This window comes from Xenopus laevis, chromosome 1L (assembly GCF_017654675.1).
Source record: "Xenopus laevis strain J_2021 chromosome 1L, Xenopus_laevis_v10.1, whole genome shotgun sequence".
NCBI lineage: Eukaryota > Metazoa > Chordata > Amphibia > Anura > Pipidae > Xenopus > Xenopus laevis.
In genome coordinates, this window is record NC_054371.1 from 100,932,875 (window position 1) to 100,955,019 (window position 22,145).

Genomic DNA, 22,145 nt, shown 5'->3' on the forward strand with positions numbered 1-22,145 from the left:
GTTACATATCTATTCTATGATAGTTCCCTAGCCATTGGCCTCTGAAACTTGTACATAGTACAGTATATACAATCTTGTTTGTCATTTTGTGTAAAAAGGAAATATGGATGTTAACAGTTCTTAGTCCATAGCTCCAATTGCATGGTATAGAAAAGATGAAGCTTACTACCTCTTTCTTAATATGAAGGTCGGCTTGATCTCTTGCCCTGCACACCACCATCATTTGAAGAAGCTACAACAGCCTCTATTGCTACAACCCTGTCTTCCACCTCATTGTCAATCCCAGAAAGGTCACCTTCTGAGACCTCAGAACAGCCTCGTTACCGGTAAGAAAATAAACTGCTTAAGAAACATTTATTTGAAAATTGGAATAAATGGCTAAGCATGCTCTTTCTGAGTTTTAGTTTGCACTTTATACAAGGGAAAAACATATTTTAGATTAGGGGCAATATACGGATATAAATGTAAGACCTGCGAATGTGGACCTTTTCTGACTTGTGCAATATAGAATAATTAATTTCTACCTTTTTTTTTTTTTTTTTTTATAACAAAACCTCAGGTCCCAAGCATTCCAGATAATAGATTCTATATGTGTATTGCTGCGTGCGTGCTTGTGTGTGTATGTGAATCATATAAACCAGTTAAGTTACTACTTAAAATAGCAGGTTTTTTTAAATATTGGATTATCCAGTGGCATATACTATTAGAAAAGTATATTTTTATGAAAATGGTTTATTTAAATGAAGCACAATTTTACATATTACATATTTACAGAGCTGTTTTATGCAATATATTTTTTTTAAGATATGCAATGTTCAGGGGAATAGTTTCCCTTTAAATAAAAAAAAAATAAGTCACCTCACCCACTTCATCCCATTGTCAGGAATGCTTATGCCAATTTCCACCAGTTACTGGTTACTAGGCTCATTTTCTCCATCCATGTTATGCACAGTTTAAAGCATATTTGAATCATAGTGATTGACATAACACAACATAGCTCAGCAACATTATAATAAAATCACAGTGTAGTTTAACTGTAAGTTATGTTCACATTTAATTTTAATTAATTTTTCAAATGGGACTATGACATACTCACAAAAGCTTTTTCAAGATGTGTAGTACATATTTTGGTGTATTAAAGTCTTTGAAGCTTTTTTGTAATACTGGGCATCTGAGGAAGGACCCCTGTGCACTGACGTAATTGCAAGTATACCCATCTGTTAGGATGAACCTGCAAATAGCACATTTAGAGCCACTGATCTTCCTCCACAATAATGTGCAGTGTCCAGTGAGAGCAATACTTAAAGCTTTGGCCTTCACTGGTACACAGGAACGTGATCCTGTTTTCAACCAAGTCCTCGAAAGTTTTGAACGCTTATTATACAATTAATTTAATTATTTAAAAATGTCAAAAATGTAATATTGCGATGGAAGACAAAAATTGCAGTGCAGTGCAAAGACTCACCCTACTGTTGATTAACCAATATTTGGTAAATCTGCACCCTGAGTATGCAGAGTAGGATTAAATGTCAAACATAAGAAAAACAATATGACCTGTAAAAAGTGGTAGTCTGAAAGAAAGAAACAAATACTTTATGACAGAAGGTGAACATTGGATGTTTTCAACCATAGCATTCGATAAATAGTAATATGATAAAACTTCACCCATTTGTACAAGTGACTTTTGCTACATTGTTTCAAGAAACAGTACCGTCAAAACATGAAGACATAAAGTGCTTTCAACTATACATTTACAAATAACTTTTTAGCCACTGAAATATTTGTATTAAAGGAGAAGGAAAGGCAAAACATAAATATCTTTCTATCATAAGTCTGGTGGACTAACAACTTACTGAACGTTTTGAAAGTTGTCTTCCTGGTGTGCTTTAAAAGCAAGGCCGTTCTGCGCAGACTGCAGCATGTGACTCCGGTGACGTCAGACATTATGCAGGCATCATCCTCCCTGCTGCCCGAGGCAGCCTTGCGGCACATTGGGCACAATTACAGTCTAATGCACATGTCTTAGGGGCGCTGCCTTTCTCACTATGATGATGACGCGCATGGAAATCTGGCTATGTGCGCGTCATCATTGGGCCCTATGAACACGCCCCCCCAGCCAATCAGAATAAAATCTTCTCGGTGCTAAGGAGACGCACGAGCATTATGTTTTTGATTATACTGGGGACAGCAAACAAGCAGCATCTAGCACTTGCGGTGCGCAGTGAGGGGACAAGACTTTATAAATAAATACTTTAGCAGCGCTACTCTTTTTTTGCGGGCACATGATGCTCGTGCTGCGAGTGATGAGCTGCTTAGTAATGTGCACTACATCATTAGTGACGCGCTAATAGGGGTCAAGGTTTTTTTGCGCGCAAGAGGCAGACGAAGCGTCCGTTATTTTACAAAGATGGCGGCTGCGTGACTGCAGATGCGAGCAGAACAGGAACACAGATTTTATGCGATAGGCTAGGCATTGGTGAGTTACAACTATAGCAATTGAGGAGTACATTAGAGGGAGATAGGTTATGATTTTTGCCTTGCCTTCTCCTTTAATGTAGAGTTGCTTAGAATTACATTTCCTTTAATTATGTAAATCATTCTGGTTAGGTTTAAATCCCCTTTAAAGACACAGAATTTATAGTTGGTGACTGATCATTTGGCCCATTTTTATCTTATTTCTCCCTTTCTCCTGCAGGAGGCGCACTCAGTCCTCAGGTTATGAAGCTCGGTAGGTGATTCTACACTTCAGTCACGCTTCCATGTAGTGGGTTCACTCTGTGGGTTCACTCTTGCACATAGGAGATGTGATAAAATGCCCAAAGAAACTTGTGGTTAAGTTGTTATAACTTGATTTCAAGGTAGCATATATTTTTCCCTTAGACTTACAGGAGCTGCAGAACTTGCACAGGGCTCCAGTAAATTGGTTGAACTACAGTTATAAAACAAAGGAAATTCAATTAAGAGTAATTACTTTCTAAATCTAATCTAGTTCAGTTTTTCACTACAATTTAAGGTGGCCATAGACGTAACAATTACAATCTTTCTTGGAAAAGATCTTTCCAAGAAAGATCGTTCATTTCAATACATACGTGTAGAGCTGAATCGTCAGATATACAGGTAGATATACTGGAAGAAACAATAGAATTCTACCTGTATCTGACGATTCAGCACTAAAGGTGGCCATAGACGCAAAGATCCGCTCGTTTGGCAATGTCGCCAAATGAACGGATCTTTCCCCGATATGCCATTAACAAGCATGGCTATATCGGGGGTAATCTGATTGTTCGTATGGCTGAACGATCCGATTACGATGTGCTATGGGCTCCGGCGGGATCGGTCGGGTCAAAATCAAACCTGACCGATCTCTGCCGGACGAAAGATGTCGGCGCACGCCACACACAATCCGAAAATTGTACGAATCCTCGTTTCGTACGATAGGATCTGTGTGTCTATGGCCACCTTAACAATGGGCGATGTTTGAGTCCCTTTAAAGGCCCCCGATCAAAATTTTCCGTCCAGCCCGATTGACAAGCCGACCGATATCCAAGTCTTCTGCAGATATCGGTCGGCTCTTTTTCCACCATACACGCAACGAATATCGGACGAAAATTTGTTTCGTACGATATCTGTGCATCTGGCCACCTTTAGACACCAAAGATCTCTGTTTCACTAGAGTATGTTTGCTCTGATTAAGAACAGAACTAGGACAGAACAAGTGGAACTGGATCCACTGCCTCCAACAGTAATTAAAAACCATCTACTAGCCTAAACTACCAACTTTGCCCCTTAGTAAGGAGTCTTGCATATAAACCACACAGATACATAAACCAAAATCTTCACATGAAAAGCATTGCACTGTGTACACTATTAGTTCCCAACCTGTGGGTCTGGGAGCTATGGTCTAATCTCTGAAATGAACAAAGAACAAATGGCCCTTCAAGAAAGATGATTTCACACTTTCCAACTGTATATTCTCTGCATATTGACTTGATCCCTTTAAGAATGTCTTGCTTGTTTTTTTATTAGCATGTATCCTTGTTCCACTAATTAAATGGATTTTATATTTATTTCTAAGACTTTTGCTTTTAGCTGATTAACAGTGTAACTTTAATTGAGATTGGTGTACAAACCTGCTTTCAAGAGGTCATGTAGAACTGTCTATGTGCTGTAGAACTGTCTTTTGCTGTTTTTATATTTCATATAGTATCACAAACTTTTGGTATTGTGGTTATATGTTCATCTTTTGTCTCTCAGAACACATGAGGAATCTTGTGTTGAGGATGAAGTTCAGCAGATCACAGTGGAAGTTGAAGCCAGATGTCCATGTACAGCACAAGTACCTGTAGAGAAAGAGCAAGGGTAAGAAAAATATGTTATTACACCTTTTGAAATATTCCCTTTTTCCCCAGCAGTGCCACAACAATCCAATAGAAAATGTACATGCCTTTTTGAGTGCATTCATTTGGGCTTATGTAAAAAATGGTGTATAAACACCATTTTTTTACATAGACATAACCGATTCCACAGATTGAAAGAAACATTGATAGTCTATCTGTGTTTGCTGGGACCAATTCCCCACCTCCTTAAAGCGCACAATGTAATGCAACCCCTCCTTACCTTGTTCCATTTTGGAGTGATATATTCTGGTTCTTGAAGCACTCCTGGCAATCTGTGCAATATCCACTATGGAAAGTAATAGGATTTAAAATTCTAGAATTGATTACTTCACAAGGTGAAGGAGTGGTTGCATCACGCCGGGAGCCTTAGGGCTATTCCACACGGGGAGATAGCGACGCGTTTGCGGTCGCGGCGACGAAGCGCCGCGACAGTCGCCGCGACCGGCGCAGGCGACAGTTTTGTATGGGCGCCTATGTAAAAACGCCTGTGCTAACCACACGAGGCGATGCGCTTTTCAACAGTCGCCTGAAAATGCCTCGCCAGGCTTTTTCCGGGGACTGTTGAAAAGCGCATCGCCTCGTGTGGTTAGCACAGGCGTTTTTACATAGGCGCCCATACAAAACTGTCGCCTGCGGCGACTGTCGCGGCGCTTTGTCGCCGCAAACGCGTCGCTATCTCCCCGTGTGGACTAGCCCTAAGGGGTATCATGGCTTCCTTTCACTCTATGGAATCAGGTATGTCTGTGAGAAAGTATCAAATATTCAAGTAGTTAGAAATAGAATCAGTCATGTGTGCCCTTTTAAGAATAGACTTGACTGACACAAGATGGAGTAATTTCAGAAACTAGGAAAGAATTGAATATATGTGTATAATTAAAGGAGAAGGAAAGGCAATAATCATAACCTATCTCCCTCTAATGTACTCCTCAAGATTTCCTCAATCGCTATAGTTGTAACTTACCAATGCCTAGCCTATCGCATAAAATCTGTGTTCCTGTTCTGCTCGCATCTGCAGTCACGCAGCCGCCATCTTTGTAAAATAACTGACGCTTCCTCTGCCTCTTGCGCATGCGCGCAAAAAAACCTTGACCCCCACTAGCGCGTCACTAATGATGTAATGCACATTACTAAGCAGCTCATCACTCGCAGCACGAGCATCATATGCCCGCAAAAAAGAGTAGCACTGCTAAAGTATTTGTTTATACAGTCTTGTCCCCTCACTGCGCACCGCAAGTGCTAGATGCTGCTTGTTTGCTGTCCCCAGTATAATCAAAAACATAATGCTCGTGCGTTTCCTTAGCACCGAGAAGATTTTATTCTGATTGGCTGGGGGGGCGTGTTCATAGGGCCCAATGATGACGCGCGCATAGCCAGATAGTGAGAAAGGCAGCGCCCCTAAGACATGCGCATTAGACTGTAATTGTGCCCAATGCGCCTCAAGGCTGCCTCGGGCAGCAGGGAGGATGATGCCTGCATAATGTCTGACGTCACCGGAGTCACACGCTGCAGTCTGCGCAGAACGGTCTTGCTTTTAAGTGACACCAGGAAGACAACTTCAAAACATTCAGTAAGTTGTTAGTCCACCAGACTTATGATAGAAAGATATTTATGTTTTGCCTTTCCTTCTCTTTTAATAAAGGACATAGGATCAAGGGGGCAAATTGTGGTGAGGACAATAAATGTGACTCTGCCACTAGATCCAAATAATTAAAGGAGAAGAAAACCCTGTAGAAAAAAAACACCGTACCCCCCACCCCACATAGACCCCCCCCTCCTCATTGCAGATTCTGGCAGTGGACTTCACGGCATCCATCTTCTGGGTCCCTCATAAGCTGACTGGGAGATCGGTATGTCGGCGCATGCGCAGTTGGAGCAATTTGCGTTTTTTGACAACTGTGCATGCGCCAAAATTGACGGAGATTACCGATCTCCCAGTCAGCTTACAGAGGACCCGGAAGATGGATGCCATGAAGTCCGCTGCCAGAATTTGCGACGAGGGGTAAATATAAAGTATGGGGCATTTCCCGGGGGGGCAGTTAGCCTGGAGGGAGGGGGGTCTATGTGGGGTGGGGTTACGGGGTTTTTTTCTACAGGGTTTCCTTTTCCTTTAAAGAGGAGGAACATGGTTAAGAATAGACAGAATATTCAGCAGCAAAATATACAGCAGTGCTGTACAATAGAATAATTTGGCACAGCAGGTCAATTGCCAAAATTCCTGCTTTAGAATACTTGCACTGAGGATTAGATGAAGCAGGAGAGTGAAAAAGAAAAGGTGACACGTTAATGATCTAAATGGATGTTGCTAAATGCATATATGGTTAAGCAAAAAGGAGGAGGTTAACTAGAGAAAGTATCACTTTGTTTGTACTTATATTCTTAACTATGGAGCAAAACTATTTTTTCTCAATTCTTTCCTTGTGCTGTTAATATATATATATATATATATATATATATATATATATATATATATATATATATATATATATATATATATATATATATATATATATATATATATATATATATATATACACATACACACATACATACACACACATATATATATATATACACTTATCATTTGATCTTTGCTTCTTGTAGAGAGGCCTCTGGTGGAATGGGGCCTGTTGAGGAAACAGGAAGTCAGCGGTCAGAAGAAGAGGATGATGTGCCTGTCACAGATATTTATTTTGTAAGTGCATTAGAAACTTATAGGAAGAGGGTGGTTTTTAATCTTGGTGTAGATAACCCATCTAGGTAAAGTACTGTTATTGTAATACTTTACTTGAAAGACAATACACATCTGCACTCACTCTTGCCTCACAAATTATTCATAATAATGCTGCACAAAAATACATTTAGAAGGTAGCATATATGGACATTTTCTTGTAAACAGTGGGCTTGCATGGTGGATGTAAAATAGTCACTGTAAATGCCGGTTAAAGATGCATCTTGTTCTTTGTCATATGGCATGTTATACACCAAACCAAAGGCTGGTCCATAATTCTGTGCAGTGAATGCATGTTGTTAGAATCTTCTACCTCCATTTTCTACCTCCATACCTGTAGCTGCAGATGATTGGCGGTGACACCACATAGCTGCAACCAGGGCATCTCTTTTCCGCAGTCTGTAATAATCATCATGGGTGGAAATTTAGGGGAAGATTTATCAAAATTCAAATTTGAACTTTTGACGCAAGTTTTTTTGTATGAATTCTAATTTAACTGTGCAGCCTGAAATGTGAATGAGAAGGGATTGCTTTGACACATGGTTTTCATATTTTTTGCCTTTAATTCTCCATTAAAGGATCCGTTACTAATTTGATGATAACCAGAGTAGTAGTGTTGCGTGGGCTGGCCCAAAACCCAAAGATCAGATGAGTTCAGGCAAGCACATTTTTTAGCAGCCTGACTCTGCCAACGGCCCTCCATGGCCAGTTTTCAATTATAACTGAAAAAGTTCTACGCACGTTCGACGCGCTGAAAAAAGAGCCTGTGAGGAAAGCCACGCCTCCTTTCACCAACCAAGTCATTTGTCTACCCACAGCCGATGTGAGACGAACCTTAACCAAGGTCAATCCATGAAAGGCTGCCGGACCAGACAACATTCCTGGTCGTGTGCTCAGAGACTGTGCTGATCAGCTGGCAGACATCTTTACTGGCATCTTCAACACATCGCTAAGCCAGATGATCATCCCCACATGCTTCAAGTCCACCACCATCGTTCCAGTGCCAAAGAAATCTTCAGTAACCTGCCTGAATGACTACCGCCTGGTCATCATGAAATGCTTTGAGAGACTTGTGATGGCATCATCTTAAGCACCCTCCCCTGCTCACTGTACCCACTACAATTTGCATACCAGCCAAATAGGTCAACTGAGGATGCCATATCCTCTGTACTCCAACTCTCACTAACTCATCTGCACAGGAAAGACAGTTATGTGAGAATGCTGTTCATAGACTTTAGCTCAGCATTCAATACCATCATCCCTCAAAAGCTGAGAGTGAAACTGAGCGAGCTCCTCTTTATGCAACTGGATTTTGGACTTTCTGTCAGAGAGGCCTCAGTCTGGTCGAATCGGCGACAACGTTTCCAGCACCATCAGATTGAGCACGGGAGCTCTTCAAGGATGTGTACTCAGCCCGTTGTTGTACACATTGCTGACACATGACTGCACAGCTAGACACAGCTCAAACCACATCATCAAAATCGCCAATGACACGACTGTGGTGGGGCTCATCAGCCACAACGGCGAGTCGGCGTACAGAGATGAGGTTTGGCGGTCTGGTGCAATGAGAACAACCTGTCACTGAATGTGGATAAAACGAAAGATGATCGACTTCAGGAGAACTCGCCCTTGCTCACACACCACTCAACATCAATGGCTCTACAGGAGAGACAGTAAAGAACACCAAATTCCTGGGAGTCCACATCTCAGATGATCTCATCTGGACCACCAACACCGCCACCAAAAAGGCACAGCTGCGTCTTCATTTCCTATGACGACTGAAACGGGCCAGCCTTCTGCCTTCCACCATCACAGTGTTCTACAGGGGCACCATAGAAAGTGTCCTGACGAGCTGCATCTCCATCTGGTACAGCAGTGCCAGCGAAAAGTCTACAGCGGACAGTCAGAGCAGCTGGCAACATCATTGGAGCGGCTCTTCCATCACTGCAGGACATCTTCCACAAGCACTGTGCAAGAAAGGCCTCCTGCATTGCACTGGACTCCACACACCCCTCACACGGACTGTTCACGCTGCTCCCATCCGGCAGACACTTTCGCAGCATTAAAGCCCGATCAACCAGGCTGCGCAAAACCTTTTTTCCACAAGCTATCAGACTCCTCAACTCACTGCCTGCCCTCCCACTACATTCCACCACACACCTGAACTGTGAACTGAACTTTTGTTTTACACTTTTGTTTTACACTTTTTTACACACCTGGACTACCTCAGAGACACTCTGATATCTGTACTAGCTGGAGCCACGTCATCCCGTCTCACTGTGTATTCATATACTGCTGAGATGACAATAAAGTTTACTTTGACTTTGATATACTTGCAACTGCTTCCCCCTGCCCCTCAAGTGATGTCGGAGTGGTTACATACTGTAAATGGTGACATTATGGAATGTTTTGGTAGGTTTAATCGGTCAGTCAGACATGGGATGATTATTTGTAGACCGGTGCATCATACTCCCTCTAGGATGTAGGGTCCACATCCACCTCCCAGGGGATTAAAGCCCACAATTTAGCAACCTATAACTAACATCTTGTAATAGGATGTAAAAAAAACAAACGAGGTTGCAGGTATTGTGCACATCTATAAGGGATGTGTTTGGCTGTGGGGAAAGTACATTGCAGCTCTGTCTTTATAAAGCAGCACAGGGGGGGGTCACCAACTCTATAGCTGTTCTAAATTGATACATTAGTTGATACATTTCTTATCTTTGGCCCTGTTGTAAAGAATACCTAAGTTTCAATGCAGCTGTTAGACTTGATACAATAGTTGCTAAATACCGCCGATCCTACTGAGAAATGTATCAACTAATGTAGCAAATTATAACAGTTCAGAAGCTGCACCTGGATTATTGAGCTGTCAGACTGAAGCACCAGAGACAGGAACAAGAACTATAGAAAAATTTTATAAAATAAAACATAGAAAACAGTGTTTTTCTTGTGAACAAGCTGAAAACAATGAAACTGAAAAAGGTCGAGTTTGTGAGGTTTTTTCCTGCTTCGAATAAACTCACAATTTAAACAAACTCGAATGTTTGCTTATTTATAAAAATCCAAATATAAAAACGCATTGAATGCAATTGGGGAAAAAAACTCTACCTTTAATAAATAACCTAAGTGTTTGGAAGGTGAACAACCCCCATTAACAGTTTAGAAAGTTGGTGCCCTGTTTTATATAGAATTTATATAAAGTAATGAAACATTCATTTCTAAAAATCTTAATTTCAGAAAAAAATTGTAAAAAAAAAAAAAAGGTATGGGATTGTAGTATACAATTCAAAATACTTTTTTTTTAACTGTCCTTTTCAATTATTGAGAAACTAAAATCTCTCAGACTTTTATATATGTGTGTATCATGGAAAGAACTTTACTACGAATGAGCACTGATTTTGGATTTATTTTTGCTTGATTATTCAAAGTATCAGCTATATTGCGCTATTCTCTTCATCTCTTTTAAGGAGCCACTGACACCTGTAAGCATTCTTCACTCTCATATGACCTATGCTGTGCTTTTAGTAGTTTCTGAATGTGACTTTTTTTATACAGTATACTCTTCAGGTGTTTGAATATAAATATCTTTATGCAGTGTTTATGCATTGTATAAGGAACAGCTAACATTGTATAACATAATACAAATGTCTTGATGATTTTAGCTACCTTGTCAAAGATAATTACTTTATCCAGTGTTTTTCTACTTTATTAATTATTAGCCATTTTTTATTTTCAACACAAATGCAATGATTTTTTAAAGATGATGTGTGTATTTAAAGGGTCGTGCTTTGATGTGTTGTTTATCTGAAGACAATCTTGGAAAGCACAGCTTTTCCTTAGTTTTTTTTTTTCTACTGTACCAATCATTATGTCAGTCTTTGTTTCTTTGTTATTTTCTGCTCTAGTCCAGAATAACACCCTTCTGCAGAGGAGGTCTATGATTGTACCAGAAAATTATAAAACTAGAAACTCGTAGGATACTTTTTTTTTTCTTGGTACAGGTGTGGAATCTCTTATCCAGAAATGTATTATCCAGAAAGCTCCATATTATGAGAAGGCCATTTCCCATAGTCATTTTAAGTAAATAATTATAATTGTTTAAATGATTTCCTTTTTTTCTCTTTAATATAACAGTACCTCATAGTTGACCCTAAATAAGCTTCATACATCCATACAATACTACTGGGTTTATTTAATGCTTAAATTAAGGTGACCAGATTTTTAGAAATCCGGGGACAGGAGAATGTAGCAGCGCATGTAGCAAAATGTATAGCCCACACCCATTTTACAAATACACCCTCAATGAATATATTAATGAACGTAGTGGCAATTCCATGTACAAAACCCCAGAATTCATAGTAGGATGACACAGAGGCAATTCCATGTACAATACCCCAGAATCTATAGTAGGATGGCACAGAGGCAATTCCATGTACAATAACCCCAGAATTCATAGTAGGATGGCATAGAGGCAATTCTATGTACAATACCCCAGAATTCATAGTAGGATGGCGCAGAGGCAATTCCATGTACAACAATCCAAAACTCATAGTAGGATGGCATAGAGGCAATATTTGATAACTTAAAGGTAAAGAAAGGGTTAATGGTGGCACAGTAGGATAAACTAGGTGAACTAGCTAAAACTGTGCAAGAGCATTGATAAGGGAATAGTGTGGGGGGGAGAGAAGAGACAGAAAGTAAACAGAATTGGGCAGAAGATGTAATTAAGGGTATTTGTAACCTTACCAGCATTCTTTCTGATTGCCTGGTAGGAGGGGGGGAAGAGGGTGAATTTGCAACGTAGGGAACACCATCCTGCCTGATCTGTCATCCAAGCCGAGAGTTCACTGAAAGTTTGAATAGGCGCCTTTTCCCTTCAGTCTCCTCATTATGTCATCAACCTGCTGCCTGTTTGCTCTCTCCTGCGCCCCCTGCTTGTAGAATAATGCAGTGAGGGCCCTGATTAACTGCTCCACTGGATTTTTTAGAAGACGGGGATGCTTTATGGGGCAATTTCTTATGGGGACCGTGGTCCTGAAACAGGTCCAGTCCCTGTGGCATAGGGACAAATATTAAACCTAGGTTAAATGTTTTTTTAGTAGACTTAAGGAATGAAGAGCCAAATTCCACAAAGATCCCTTATTTAGAAAACCACATGTCCCAATGGTTCCAGATTATAGACCCCATGCCTGTATTACTTGCCTTTGAACACTTGTCATCCAGGTAGTTAGAGGTAAGCACCTGGAGATGTAAGGTTGCATTTATACTACAGGTACAGAAAGTGTACAGACTGCTTCTATTCAGTTCTTTCAATATTGCAATTCCGTCCTAGTTAATTTCTGGGAAATATTCCAGAAATCTAACAATTCTTGTCACATGGGGTGTGAGTGTGGGATTGGTTGACAAACCCTGAATGTTGCAGTTTGCTGAATTAATTATGGCACCTGCATTTGGACGATGTGGTATTAATGGATCATTGCAATTGCCATAAAAAATAAAAGATGGTTCCTGTGTTCAATATGCACACTATTGGGGGCTGTTTATAAAGCTGCATAAAAATTTGCAAATATTTGCCCACAGGAACCCCAGAAAACACTGTTCAAAACCCAATGTATTCAAAGTGCTATGTATTGATTTTAGGTGTACACAATGCTCTATGTAAGAATTGGTGGTTGTTTTAAAAACCCAGTGGTATTTACCAACTCTTATTTTGCACTGCATCTTGCTTTAGAATTTTTTTGCCACCTCAATTTTTCCCATTAACTTAAATAGGTTACACCAAATTTTAGGTAGTATGAAATAATAGTGGAAATTGAGGCATTCTTTTAGAATAAAATATATAACCTTTATAATGCTGAAGACTAAAGGTATAATATTGTATGGGAGGGTTTCAACATGCTAAAAACAGATGCATGTTGCTGTGCTTTATCAATCTGCACTCTCTCCCACTGGGTGGACTTAAATGGGTTATTTACCTTTAAATTAACTTTAAGAATGAGTGATATTCTAAGACAATTTGCAAATGGTTTCATTCAATTTGTGGTTCTTGAGTTTTAGCTTTTTATTCAGTAGTTCTCCTGTTTGCAGTTTCAGCAATATGGTTGCTAGGGTCCAAATTACCCTAGCAACCATGCATTGATTTAAATAAGAGACTGGAATATGAATAGGAGAGCAATAAAATGTAGCAATAACAATGAATTTGTAGTCTTACAGAGCATTTGTTTTTAGATAGGGTCCGTGACCCCCATTTGAAAGCTGGAAAGAGTCAAAAGAAGAAAGCAAAAGATTTAAAAAAAAAAAGTTAACTTAAAGGTGGACCACCCCTTTAAAGAACCAGTGCTTTTGTATAAATTAAGCATTACTTGCATGTGGCAGCTCTGTACTCATAAAGGCCAGACTGGGAGTAGCACATAGTAGATTTTGTGCCCCTCCAATTGCTTACAGGGTCTTTATAAACAAGGCCCTATATTTTTTTTCTTATGGATAATTTTAGGGATCATGGCATATCTGGGCCCTGTATTTGAAAACAATCAAACAATGTGATGTCATTCTAGTATGTGATAGGTGGGAAAGTTGCTATATATATATATATATATATATATATATATATACTTGAGTGAAGTTTTATATGATATGCTATATACTGCATCAGTATCTGTGTGCACCTAGTGGCAGATGTAAGAATGACAGCTGGAGGAAAAGCTCTTTTTTGAGCGCCAGTGTTCACCACATGGACACTGTGATTAAATTGCTTGTGGTGTAAGGCCATATATGATCAGTTATGATTACTTGCTAATATCATCATAATCATTTATTTAATGACGTAGTGCACCTTGTATGGGACTGTTATTACATTAACATGTTTTAATATTTTTTACCATTGGCTGTCCATATCACTCCATTCTCTCATTCCATTTTTTTCTACCTTTCATCTGCACTTCTATCTTTGAATTACCTCTTGCATCAAGTTCGCGGATGGGAGATACTGGGTGTACTCTCCCCGCCTGAGACGTCTGAATTCCACTGCCTCTGTGAGTGAGTAATGCTGTTGCCTTAACTCCTTTATTGCCAAAGGGGTCTGCAACAGACTGTGTAGAGGTGGTACAGACATATAGTGTGAATTGAGCAGATTAATTCATTATATCTGTCATCTTGGTGATCATTTTTCCTGGTAGCTAAGTAATGATTTTATGTGAAATTTGCAATACTCCTTTGTTTGCACAGAATGCGATTTAGCTCCTATATATTCTTTCTCTTCTTTTCTTCTTACTTTGCTACTGCTCCTGCATGGCCTCCCCTTCTTACCACTTTCTCAGCCTCCAGATGACCGGAGTTGGGTTTACTCCCCACTCCACTATAATACCCAGGTACAGCCTGTTTCAGATGAGGAAAGTGACAAAGTAAGTCAAAGCAATATATTTGGCGTAAAACAATATGTTAATGATGTTTCGTCATTACAGATGTATTTTTTTAACAAAAACTGGAGAATCAATTATAACTAAAAATGCCTTACATTGCCTTCATTGTTTCCCACAGACTGCAACGTTATGCTGTGCAAGGAATTCCATCAGCCTCTGCATTTCACTAACCACTTTGTTAGCAGTGTTCATTTACTAATCTCTTAGTTAAGACTTTTATTTGCAGCACTGGAACAGCCTAAGGGTAATGACACACAGAGTTACTTGTAGCCAGCTACTTGTCGTGGCTACAAAATAGACTGATAATTGTCTCTGCTAAGACACTAAGTGGACTACAAATCAGTGCCAAATTAATAATAGTAAAAAACCAACACAGTAGAAGAAGAAAAAAAGAAAATCAAAAAAAAATTGCACAGTTGATTTGCTCACATTGTATGATGAAAGATATGAAGTCCGCTGATAATAGTTTATAGTAAAAGAAAATATAAAAAATGGTGCAGCCCTCTGGTACATGTCACATTTTGTTTTAGAAATATCTTGTATATCTTATATATGAAAATCCAAAGTATAAGAAATTCTTACAACTGATCAGTACATCTGTTGTTTGTTCTATTTTTGTTATGTACATTTGAAGTATTCACTTCTGGGCTTGGACCATTAATGCCAGTGATTGTAAGGTAGCATTAGTGGTAGTAGATGCTGCTGATATCATGGGTAGATTTGTATATGATCTGATACAGTTTGTTTGTCTATCTTTTCTGGTCTGTAGCAAACTTAAACTAACTGACACTTGAATTTGATTTAATAGAACAGAAAAATGCTTATCAGTAATATTACCTAATGGTAACCAGATCCCTATGAATGCAAGTTCATCTATTCTGGCTGCTCCCTGGTATGTAGTTAAATGTTTATTCCTTTAACATTGTTTTTTTCTGTCTTAGTAATCACTCTATGCAGATTCCTGTGAACAAAGAATGTCTTCTTTCGGCTTTGCATCAAATCTCTCAATGCTGCATGCAGTGAAGAAGGAAGAATATTGTTGCAGAGATTCGAACAGCTGAGTGTGATTTGCCCACACTCTATATACTTACATGCACTATATCTGTATTTATACAATTTGCCTCTCACATCCACTCACTCAAAATTATGCACACAATAAATCCATGAGGTCATTTCTGGTCAAATTAATTTGTTTCTTAGTTTTAAAAAATATAACTCCTCTTTCACAGAAGGAGGCAGAATAAGTTTTGTTCTCATTGAACTAATGTGCAAGTTTGTCTGGCAGCTAAAGGGTGTCAATCGTGTTTGTACTACAGTTTAAATACACTGTACAATTTCCTGCTGATGATTTCAAGTTTATGTATTTTTTTTTTTTTGCTGATATATTAACTGTTATTCTTTTGAATGGACCTTGGTGTGAATTAGTCTGCAAAGAGTTTAGATATAACCCTGCATACATTCCTGTTTGTAGCTTCTAATAAGTGAAAAATTAGTTGTGTGTACTGTTCTGCTAATAGTATTATCACTGAATTTTTGTGAAATTCCAAAATGCACATAAATTTAGGACCAATTAAAGGTAGTTACTTTAGATGCTATATTTTAGAATATATATATATAGCTGTGTATTTTGAGTCAACATTTAATAAGCATTCATCAGTTTAGGTCTTTATGGCTCAGTGGTTGCAAAATAGGGTAATGTGTTAAGATGCTTAAGGTGTTGTGTCTTTTGTGCTAAACTTCATTGTAGCAATGCAGGTTTTCTAGGAAACCAATGAAATAAATCCTTTACTCTTTTTCCTTTGCAAGGGTAGAAGGGCTGTGACCTGAAGCCCACTGATCATGTCCAAGGCTCCATAGGCAGGTCGCTCTTAATAACCTAATTAACAATGAGATGGGCTTTTATTTAAAGACGTTTTTAGATTTTAGACATTTCCATTAAGAAGCCACAGTCGTAATAATAAAATACAGGTATGGGATCAATTAACCATAACACCTCAGGTTCCAAGCATTCTAAATAAGTGGTATTTCCATAATTTGGATTACCATGCTTTAAATCTACAAATAACGTACAAATTAGGTAGGTTCAAGTAGAAGGAGCTGTTTTATTATTACAGAGAAAAAGGAAATCATTAAAAAGAACTATATGCTTAAAATTAACTTTGTGGGAGATGGCAATCCTGTATTTCAGAACTTTATCGATAAACAAAATACAACATTTGAAATGTACCTTCAAAGAAACTGCAGACGCAGTTTAAACATATCTAGCAGTTGCTTGATATTGTTCCTACTAGTCGTATACCTTTAGGCTGTGGGGAATTGCATTTAAATGTTCAGCTATAACAAGTTTAATTTTCAGTTCAGTCCACCAGTAATATCTTGGGGGTCAGTGAAGTGTCAGATTGCCAAGATGACACTCTGGCTATTTACTAACAGTTGTCTTTGCTGACACTATCCCCCACATGTAATAAAAGGCACTAAGTTTGCCCAGGAGCAGTAACCAGTAGCAACCAATAAGATGTTTGCATTTAAACATGTGACCAGGAAATTCTACCTGCTGATTGGTTGCTATAAGTTACTGCCCCTGGACAAACTTAGTGCCTTTAATTACATAACCCCTTAGAATTTCTAATCATTTATTTTCTGAAAGTGATTTCCAGCTGGCTCCTACTCATATCAGCCAGTGTGATGTTCCAGTCCTTATTCATATAAGGCTAATGTTACTCAGAAATCCACCTCCTGTGCACCATGATCATTTGCCATTTTTTCTGTTGGCAGAATAAATACCAAGTGTAACATTATCCTTAAGGAATTCTGTAACCCTTTTTTTTTAAAAAAAAAAACAAAAAAAAACCAGGAGGTTGCAATTAGGTATTACACTATAATTCTCAAGTCACAGCTTAAGCAAGTGATCCCAGCACTTGCTGTTTTGGGCAACCAAGCAAATAGTGCCACTTATATTTTGGTAAACACACTGCTTGTTTATTTGAAATTATTAGCAAAAATATTGTGAACAAATTGCATTGACAATTCTTATACACAAGATACAATTCTTGCCATTTAAGCTATTTTATTTATATGACTTAACTACAGTGCATTAGTGCAAGTGTAAAGCCTACAGCAGGCCCTGCTTTTAAATTTATTATTGTTTTATGTATGTAAAAAAACATGTTTCATAAACATGAAGCATGAAAGTAGGAGAGAAAACACAGGTTCAGAAAAATACACAACTTTTCAGGGACAACCCACTTTGTGTGTGTGTGTGTGTGGGGGGGGGGGTTGTCCTATATACATGATGTAAGGCAGTAGCCCACAGAAAATTCTGGGTGCCTTTTCCTCTTCTTTTGTGGACTATATTGAGATCGGAGCAGGATTGAGAATGACCAGTGTCTGCAATAAGGTGGTGTGCAGAAGTTTAACTTTTCATAAACATCTTTAGGATGTATTTGATAAAGAGTATTACAGGTATGTGGTCTATTATCTGGAATGCTTGTCATTTGCACTATTTGGATCACCATAACTTAAAGGGGTGTTCATCAATGGTAAACTGTGAAGGAAGCCACAAAACTGGAGAACTTTGCTGCTACTATTTATTGTACGACATGTTTTGGATCACATGGATCCTTTCTTGAGAAAGGGTCCATGTGATCCAAAACATGTTGTACAATAAATAGTAGCAGCAAAGTTCTCCAGTTTTGTGGCTTCCTTCACATTTTACTATTGATGAATGCTCTGGTCTGGTCTGCGGTGTGACCATAAGGAGGTGGTGAGCCCACTATAAAACGAGAGATAATGATATGCTGAAAACCATTTGCAGGCCAGAACTGGCAATCGGTGGGTTCTGGCAAATGCCAGAGGGGCTGCTGTAAGGTCCCATAGACAGTCACTATTAAGTGGGCTTTCTACACAGGTGGAGAAAACCCATCATGTAAAATTATGGTTGAAAGTGTCACCTGCCCCAGTTAGGGGGAAAATGTAAGAAAATCTGTTTTTCAAAAGAGCAAGCAGTTTTTTACTATTTAATTTTGAAATCTGACATGGGGCCAGACATGTTGTTAGTTTCCCAGGTGCCCTTAGTCATAAAAAATGTGTTATGATTGACCCTCCCTTCCCCCCCCAGCCCAGCAGCAGAACAATTAGAATGTAACCAGATAACAAATCCCGACACCTGCATTGATAAAAATGCTCCTATGCCTCACCTAATGGTAGATATGAGAATAGCGCTCTAGTGCAGATCCAAGTCCCACTGCGACTCTTCCAGCTACAGAGTAGGAGAAGCAATAGCTTATCTAAAAGCAGTTCCACTGTGAAGTGATGGCTCTTTCTTAAAACACAGAATCAGGCACAATGACCTGAGGTGGCTGCCTACACAACAGTATTACCAACATTTGTTGGTTCATACATATTTTATGAATTATTTGTAATGTAAACAGTGTAATTTAGAAATAAAAACTACACCAATATGACAGAATCTCTTTAATAAAGACTTCACTACATATCTTTCATTGTGAATGGCTATTTGTATCTGTTAAGGCCTACTCACCCTAACCACAATGCCTTCAATTTTCCCATGGGAAAGTTGTTAAAACTTTAATCCATAGCAAACCAGTAGTTGTTCCTTAAAGGGAATGTTCAGCCAAAAAATTTAAAAAATAACACACAATGGAATGCTAGGAACCAGGGTAGTAACCCATGACAACCAATCAAATGTTTGCATTTATTGGTCAACCTGCACACTAAAAAAAGCTAATCATTGTCGGTCGCTATAGGTTACTGACCATGTGCAAATTTACTGTGTGTTTATGAATAAACCCAATTGAAAGAAAATTATATTCCTCTATAAATTCATTAAAACATTTTCAATTATTTAAAATGTATTTGTATTTTAAGATTCAAATTGCATGAGGGCCATCTGCCATAGAGTTATGAGTTCATACGAATGTCAAAACAAACCTTTTTGCTTTATTTAATGTTTAAATATTTTTAGTAGACTGAAAGTAAGGTAATCCAAAGTATGAAGAAACAAATTTAAAAAAACAGGTCCTTTATGTGTTATTTTCAGTAGTTGGAGGTGCTTAACACCACTGGCTCCAACCCACTATTTTAACTTTCCCTTTCCTTTACAAAGTTAAATGCTGTGTCAGCAGTGACCAGGGCAGAAAAGTATTGTATGAATTCTTGTTTCCTGATTGTGATTTGATTTGGGGGGGGGGGGTAATTAGATAGTTTCATAATATCAGATTCGGTAAGTGGAAAAATATTGAACTACTGGAGATCCTTACAGGACAAGGAAACTTAAACTAAAGAAGTAAGCTAGAAATGTTGTACATTATGTTTTGGGCTTCTGTACCAATCCCAGGCAACCACAGTTCTTTAGCAGTGAAGATCTGTGTCTCCAAAGATGCCCCAGTAGCTTCCCATCTTATTTTCTGCTGATTTACTGCACATGCTCTGTGAGCTTAGGGACCAGCTCAGTTACTGAGCTTAGGGACCAACTCAAAATATACAGTACTCATAGAATATAAATGTCACAGTATAAGGCTGATTAGTAATTAATATGGATAATTACTACATGACAGTACAGAAACCAGTGCAACTAGCATCAGAATTTAACCAGCCATGTAGCATCAGCTTGTATGACAGGCCAACCTAATTTTCTGCTTGATAATTTCTGACAACCTCTAAGCTTCTCAACAGCTGCTCAGAGCCAACTATGCATGTGAGTGTCGCAGACACTTTCCAAGATGGTGACCCCCTGTGACAAGTTTGAAGTCCTGGATCATTGTTGCTATTGAGAAGCTGAAACTGTAGGCTGGTGCAATAGGTTCAGTATATAAAACATGGCATTTTAGTCCTATTAATTTTTAGGGTTTCCTTCTCCTTTAAGCATTCAACAGTTTGATGCTTAATAAAGCTGCGTAGAAGGATCACCGGCACACAGGAGTTTAGTTAGCAGGGCAAGCCCTTAATTTTATTAATGGCATTAATAAAATTGCATGGGCTTGCCCTGCTAACTAAACTCCTGTGTGCCGGTGATCCTTCTATGTACCTTGGTTGGGTGGCTGCCGATTCCCCTACCACCGAGCACCAGGACACGCTGCTTGGGTTTTGTGAGGTGTCCGGTTTCTCCAAATCGGCTTGGCTTAATAAAGCTGCCCATTGATTTTAGGTAAACATTAGCTTTAAATTACTGTATTGTTGGATGTGTCCTGGTTGATTGATAGTCCTTAACCCCCGGAACTCTCTATAGATCATTACTTATTTACCTAAAATGAAGTATTTAATGCATTAGTTTCAACCTTGTAACATTTACATGGTAATGGTATACATCCATTTAGAAATGGTTTCATCCCTTCTTTAGTTGACATTTATGTACTTACCCCATGCAACTTTATACTAAAAGGCAACAAGACACCACTATGGATATACAACCTAAAACACCTGCATCATTTAAGACACAATGGGGCAAATTCACTAAGATTCGAAGTTTCGCCAGCACTACGCTAATTCACAAAAATGCGAAATTGCGCTCAGGGAGGCGAACCGTAGCGAAGTCCCGCTACCGTTACTTCGTCAGGCAAAGCGAAGTTACACTAGCGTTGCCTAAATTGCATACGGCGCAAAGTTAAAATATAATGGACGTATATGCTGCAGCAACTACATTACACCACACAAGCCCAGGAATCCTTTAAAAAATAAAGGTGTTCTATTGCCCTACACATGTGTTGAGTTGCCATATGTTCGGAAATGTAGGGGGGAAGGAGGGTACCCCCAAAAAAAATTTCAATCTTTTTCAGCCTATCACCCTTAAAAAAGGAAAAGACGCCAGCATTTTTTGTGACTTTCAACTTTTTTTGAGGCAATCCCTATCTACTCTATTGCACTTCGCCTGGTCTGAGGTGGCGAAGGCAAGTCTGGCGCAAGAGGTAACGTTCAGTAAAATGCGCAAGTTAGTGAATTAGCGTAGTTACGTCCCTTCGCCATAGCGCAAGGGTGCCAAGTAGCGATAGAGTAGGTCCACTAGCGAATTTACGCCAGCGTTAGCCGTTTCGCGCTATAGTGAATTTGCCCCAATGTGTTACTTTTATTACAATTCAGTGTAAAACATTTTTACTTTTTAAATTTCAAAGTTTAGTTTTATTTATGCTGCTTAAACCTTCGCATGTACTCTTTTAAAGTAGCAGTACTAAATATAATTACATAATAAATGTTTGTACAGTACCATATTATAGAATTCACTTCAGGTCTGCCATAAGGCTACTACCAGTTATCCATGTTTTAAAATCCTCTCACAGGAGCATATATTTACCTTTTTTGTAAAAGAAGGAGAAAAGTTGCAATATAAATACTTTGTGTTGCTTCATTAAGAGTGTAAGTAGGGTTATCCTTTTGTCATGTATTAGTTGGCAAGTCTTTTGAACATTTTGTGTTTCTGTGCATTGCTTTTTGTATAATTAATGAAGTGAAAGGTTCTATATTTATATTGTTTATGATCTGTTGAAGCAGTCCATAAAATATTATGTTTTGAGAAACATTGTGTACAAATAGATTTGTTTTATTATTATTATTCATTTTCTGGACAGTGTGCCAGTGTACTTTTTG

General features: G+C 38.8%; 1 protein-coding gene across 5 annotated transcripts in view; it reads left to right on the top strand.

Annotated features, from left to right (window-relative positions):
• The window catches only part of LOC108712206 (phosphatidylinositol 4-phosphate 5-kinase type-1 gamma), a 56,209-nt gene extending 38,661 nt beyond the window's left edge, over nucleotides 1-17,548 (top strand). For 2 of the 5 annotated variants that reach the window (XM_041561072.1, XM_041561089.1), the window contains 7 exons: nucleotides 188-326; nucleotides 2,696-2,728; nucleotides 4,255-4,359; nucleotides 6,999-7,089; nucleotides 14,097-14,159; nucleotides 14,445-14,528; nucleotides 15,488-17,548. In XM_041561072.1, coding sequence (XP_041417006.1) covers nucleotides 188-326; nucleotides 2,696-2,728; nucleotides 4,255-4,359; nucleotides 6,999-7,089; nucleotides 14,097-14,159; nucleotides 14,445-14,528; nucleotides 15,488-15,490 — 518 coding nt within the window. In that variant the 3' untranslated portion in view covers nucleotides 15,491-17,548. Of the gene's footprint in view, nucleotides 1-187; nucleotides 327-2,695; nucleotides 2,729-4,254; nucleotides 4,360-6,998; nucleotides 7,090-7,943; nucleotides 8,623-14,096; nucleotides 14,160-14,444; nucleotides 14,529-15,487 lie in introns of those variants that run through there. The other 3 variants (XM_018254029.2, XM_018254037.2, XM_041561081.1) reach the window with 3 other exon arrangements.
• The last annotated feature ends 4,597 nt before the right edge of the window (nucleotides 17,549-22,145 follow it).